The sequence below is a fragment of the Gavialis gangeticus genome, unplaced genomic scaffold (assembly GCF_001723915.1).
Source record: "Gavialis gangeticus isolate Ggan-Ray unplaced genomic scaffold, GavGan_comp1, whole genome shotgun sequence".
Classification (NCBI taxonomy): Eukaryota; Metazoa; Chordata; order Crocodylia; family Gavialidae; genus Gavialis; species Gavialis gangeticus.
The window spans coordinates 24,359,364-24,364,958 of record NW_017728998.1 but is presented as its reverse complement, the minus strand read 5'-3'; the positions used below and the strand labels follow the sequence as shown (position 1 = coordinate 24,364,958).

General features: G+C 40.9%; 1 protein-coding gene across 7 annotated transcripts in view; it reads left to right on the top strand.

Moving 5' to 3' along the window:
- The window catches only part of ZNF536 (zinc finger protein 536), a 605,226-nt gene that overhangs the window by 506,847 nt on the left and 92,784 nt on the right, over nt 1-5,595 (top strand). The window contains exon 13 of one of the 7 annotated variants that reach the window (XM_019505633.1): nt 2,599-2,639. The exons of the other annotated variants lie outside the window; for them this stretch is intronic. Coding sequence (XP_019361178.1) covers nt 2,599-2,612 — 14 coding nt within the window. The 3' untranslated portion in view covers nt 2,613-2,639. The remainder of the gene's footprint in view (nt 1-2,598; nt 2,640-5,595) is intronic. 7 annotated transcript variants of the gene reach the window in all.

The following is a 5,595-nucleotide window of genomic DNA, read 5'->3' as shown; positions in this document are numbered from 1 at the left end:
GCCCCTCCAGAAGCTCCCTAACTAAATCCTCACTCACTCTAGGCCCAGGTGAGCCTCCCCCGGGGCCCAAAGGGGGCTCAGCAGGGAGGTGGCAGTTCTGGTCCTTACTGAGGAAGACAGAGGCAAAGAAGTTATTAAATATGTTGGCTTTGTCATCTGGCGTGACAACTAAATTCCCCGTCTTGTCCTGCAAGGGCCCCACATTTCCTGGGGCCTTCTTTCTACTCCCTATGTATTTAAAAAAGGACTTCTTGTCCTGGGCCTGAGGCCCAGGAAGGTGGCCCCGGGTCAAGCAGAATGCCTCCACTGCTTACCATCCCAGGTCTACTCTGGATGATGTGCAGCCACCAGTCCTGGTTGGCTCAGTGGGCCCAGAGGTGGGAGGGCTGGAGGCCCAGGAGGGCAAGAACAGCTCTGGTAGTGGTATCTTGGAGCCCATTGTTGGTATCCCTGCCAGGGTCCAGCCAACAGGATGGGGTCCAGGCAGCAGCTGCATGGAGGTGGCCCTGGGACAGCACAGTAGACCTGGGCAAGTGGTCGCTGCATATGGGGGAGTCAGCAGGGCCCAGATAGCCATGGACCAGCCAGCAGCTGGTGTGGCAGGTCAGTAGGGTCAGTGCGGCAGCCAGCAGGAGCCCAGGGCACTGGGCATCACTGCCAGAGGCAGACACTGGAACAGCTATGGCGCGGGGAGCCAGAGGCTGTGGTATGAGAGCTGCTGGGTGCTGCCCCTGTGGTCTGCACACTGCTCCTGGCTAGAAACACAGCTGGCCAAGGAGCAGGGAGTGGGCCTGCCTTTTAAAGATGACCTGTAGCTGCAGGCAGCTGTGGCTGGAGCCTTCAGTTCCCTCTGGTGGTGGCAGGGGCCTGTCGCAGGGCCCAAAGAAGCAGGAGCTGTTTGTTGCTAGGAGCAGCAAATCTCCTCCCATGTCTCTGCATGTGCAGGCGCTCCCCTGGGAGTGTTTACTTGCATGTAGTTTACTCGCAAGTAAACTGGTCCCGCATCAAATGCACGTGTAGACTCACCCACAGAGAACGTACTCTTTGATATATTTGTTTCTAAGGAAAAAATGAGCATTTGAGGGCATCATACTTAAAGACTCTGGGAAGTGCACAGTGTTCAACAACTGAGGCATGAGGCATCCATCATTTTCTCAGAGTGAGCCCTTAAAGCCAATTCCTGTTCTCATTTAAGCCAATAGTAAAACTCCTACTGAATTTAACAATCTAGAATCTGGTGTTTGGCCTAAACATAAGCAGGGTTAAGGGCTGATTTAGAAAACTGAAGCAAAATGTTTACTGTTATCCACGTCAATGAGCCATGGAAGGTTATTACAATTCCAGTCCTCTATGTCCTTTTTCGGTTATACACTATACAACCCAATTCCCCTACTTTTGTTACATAATCTAAAATTGTGCCTCCCCCCCATGAGCACAAATAGAATCACATGCAGCAGCATTATAAAGCGGGATGCTCAGAAGGAGTGGGAATGGAGCTAGGGATAAGTTATACTACATATATGTATTTTTTTAAAACCCCACAAAATTTGGAGTCAGTCTTAAAATCAGTACTTGTCAAGCCCTGCAAGTGCAAGGCCAGAATTCCAGACCAAGCTTGCATCTCATCCCTTGTAATCAAGCAGTTGTTCTCATTTAGAGGACAGCGGGTTATGTGTTGAAAAGTGGCTAAGCTAAGCAGTGTTTAAGGAGATAATGCAAATGCTTTGCTCCTATTATAGATAGAGGCTGGGTTTCTTTAATAGGTAAAAATGATTTCTGTTGGTGAAAGTACATGTATCAAGCCAGCTGGATTTTTTAAATCTGTTTTTGGAGGTGGGAGGTGGATTCCACTGACACTCATCTGCTACATAATTCTAATGGAGGTAGTTTGGGTCGTGTCCTGTTCTACATGCTCACGTGAGTAACCCCACTAGACTGTGCATAACAGAGCAGCTTAGGCCTTTGGTCTGTGGGCACTCGTGGTCACTGCCAAATTTCAAATGCCCTTTTCATCTTTTTTATAGTAAATAAATCTAGCCTTCCTGAAAAAAGCCTTAAAGATTCGACACAGGAATAAATTAATTTCTTAAACTTAAAAGATGTGTTTAATGTACTTACAGCAATTGACTTTATTGTATAAGTAAAACCAGATTTGCATAAATTAATATAACATTTGCATTGGGGAATCATGATAATTACTCTAATTTTAGGAAATAAACTAGTAGGGCTTCTATTTGTTCTGTCTGCTAAACTTACACATCTACACTTCAACTAAGGTGGCTTCTTGAGTACCAAAATTCTAATACATATTTAAGAGATGACTGAATTTTGCAAGTTACTGTATTTTGTAGAAGGCTTTTTCCAGAATTTCTCAAGTCAAAAAAGCAAAATAAAAGTCAACTTTTTATTTTCCCCATAAATTGGATACTGAAAGAGTTTTATTTTTGGCTAGTTTGGGATATTAGAAAGGTGAACATGCATAATTAATTAAAATAGGATTTTTATAAAAAAAACTTTTGTACTATTCTGTAATATTTAAATTTATGTTGATTTTTTTCCCAAGTTTACATGTGGTAATTAATTTTGTCTTACTGACAGATGATTCTCAATGACTGATTTTCAAGAGAAAATCCAGACAGGTATTTTAACACTTTGTTTTCATTTTGGAAGCCTTGTATTCATGGGTCTGGTTAACATTATGGGGCATTTCTCTAGGCTCTGTTGTCAATGGAAGTTTAGCATTATTTAAACAACTGAATGCATTTCCACATGCTTAACTTTATAAAAATCCTTTTCAGGGTGGGAAGCGGGGGGAGAGTGTAAACAGAGGAGATGCCACGTTCCAATGAAGAAACATACATACACCATATATGCAATCCAATTCCTCCCCTTTGTTAGGGGCTGGCTTTAAATATAACAGATAAAAATATAACAGAATAGGAACATCAACCAGCACTTCTCTTTCCTCCAAGTGTGCCTGTCTAGTTTTGCCTGCAGGCCCTTTTCTGTTTCACCCCCTCTATTTCCTGGTTGAAGATAACAAGATGCACCTGCCACCATGACTCATCAGTCATTTAGACTGAATCTTCATATAGGGCACAAGCACCTGACATCAGGATGATGTAGCAAAGGCGCCCTGCCTTCCTGTGCTATTCACTATGCTATTACAAGGGGCTGACAGCGGGTAAAATTAGGCAAAACTTAAGACACTTTGCATCCTGCTACCAGGACATTTCTTTTAAAAGATAACTCTGTAAATGGCATTATAGTAAAGAAATTAGAAACAGATAAAATGTAGTTAATTACAAATAGTATACAAATTATGCTATTTTCTTTACAGTTTCCAATATGATTGTTTGTCATTCCCCAATTAGCTATTGAAACATTTAGTGGGGAATGCCACAACAGTAATGAACAGTGTACCTAACATACTTATTAAGTTCTTGTTATGCTGCTTGAGTGCTGTGAACTTATCTTTGTCTCTCTCTTTTTATCCCTAGCTATTGATCCATGTCTTAGTCTTCCAATCTATATATTTCTAGTATTTATTACGCTGAACTTGTAGAGGGTGACATTGTAGTTAAAGGTCTGCTGGAGTTTCCACTACAAAAGCACAGGTTTTAGGGATCTGTAATTCAGCTATTTGAAAATACATAACACTTGGAAATAACTCTCTTTTCAAAACATCTATCAGCCTTATTATCATTAATTGGAATTGTATATTTACCTGGCTTAAGTATCCAATTTGGATACAGTATTTGAATATAATGATTGATTAAGACCTGTGGTTGTGCTAAATCAGTTGGAAATAGTTTGCCACTTTTAGTCCTTTTTTGGTAATGTGATTGAAAATAAAACAAGTGTTGTTGCATAGTTAGAATAGACCCTAGATTTCTAGACTTAAAGGCCTTTATATCTCTATATTGGCTGCTTGCCCTGCCTTCCCAGCCTCATCAATAATGCAAGCCTTGATTGCTTGCTTCTGTGTCTCTCCCAACTCTTTCTGCACCTTTGTTTACAGTGACTGGTACAAAAGCTTCCTCTCCTTGAAATCTTTCCTCAAGACCTACTTAATGGTCAGTTTTGGCTAAATTGTGGGGCTTAGGATAATTTGTTCAGGTATGTATTTGGGGTTGCAGCACTTGACACAGTAGGAACTAATCCTGATTGGGATCTCTGGATGTTATTTTGCTGTTAATTTCAAACAGTAATAAAATAATAATGTAAATGCAAACAACCATGGTATTCTAGATAGTGCAGTGTCTAAGTCATATTTATTTCTATGATAGTTTGTGAAATAAGGTTTTCAGATTAATAATTATATCAACTTCATACAAGTTTCATCAGATCCACCATAAAGGCCATAACACTACAGAAAAGTATCTCGCTAAGGCAGTGGGTCTTAATTTTTTTAGATTCAGGGCACCCCTCGTTAGACTCAAGGCATACCTCAAAAAATGCCAACTCTCAGTTTTCATTCATTTTTTTTTAACTACAGAAAAATAATAGAGCAATTCTTCTGTTGCAAATAACTCAGACCATAACATGTTAGGAATGTTTTTGATGCTGTGGATTCCTATTAGAAATCTATGGGTCTGCCTTGTGAATCATGTTTGTACACATAACAGTGCTAATAACATGGTGTGGCACTGTGCATCATCCTTGAAAGGACCTTGTACCACTCCAGGGTGCTGCGGGACCCTGGTTGAGAATCATGCCCTAAGATGTATTGCCATTCTATATGGTGCATGCAGTGCTACAGCACTCTGAAGTGCCTTGAGATCCTTTCAAGGGTGTCATACAGCGTTAGTACCTTTAAGTATGACTGCATGAATCACGAAATAAATGTGGAGATCTGGTGACAAAAACATTCTGACCTTCTCTGGTCTTCCTTTCAACAAAATAATTGCTCTATTCTTATTCTGTAGTCAAAAAATGAATGAAAAAGATGATTTGCCATTTTCCTAGGGGTGCCTTGAGTCAAGCAACAGGTGCCTGAGTTTAAAAACATTTAGAATCTGGAAAGAAAGTAGTTTTTTTTTAAAGCGTGTACACATGCATTTTAGAACAAGCCTAATTTAAACATGGAGATAAATTTATATGTCTGGACAGCTATCTTGTCTGTAAGACAGCTAAACAAGTATGCATCTATAAATATGTCTGGCTGGGCATACACCTCAATTATTGGCCCCCAAGTCTTATGCACATGGTAATATACAAAGCTCTGACAACTTTTGTAAGTTGAGGATTTGGCCCAAGGTATGCCACTAAATGCTACAACTGTCTATGTTTCAAATCACGGTCCATGTATTTTGTAGTAGTTGAGGACGGGAGGCCAAGAACCCTATCCTTCACAATCAGCCTTTCTTCCGTTCAACTGACTCATTTTGCAGTTCCTTTGCACAGGTTACTGCTACCACTGTCTTTGGTTGTATGCGCCATGCTGACTACCATCTCTGCATATAGAAATTCCATCTAAATTCCTTTTGTGCCTGCTTTTTCTTCATGTCAGTTCATGTCCACTTGGTAGATATGACACCAGCTTAAGGGACCTCCTATAGCCGTTCTGTATTCCTCAATCTCTTCTTCTCAGAT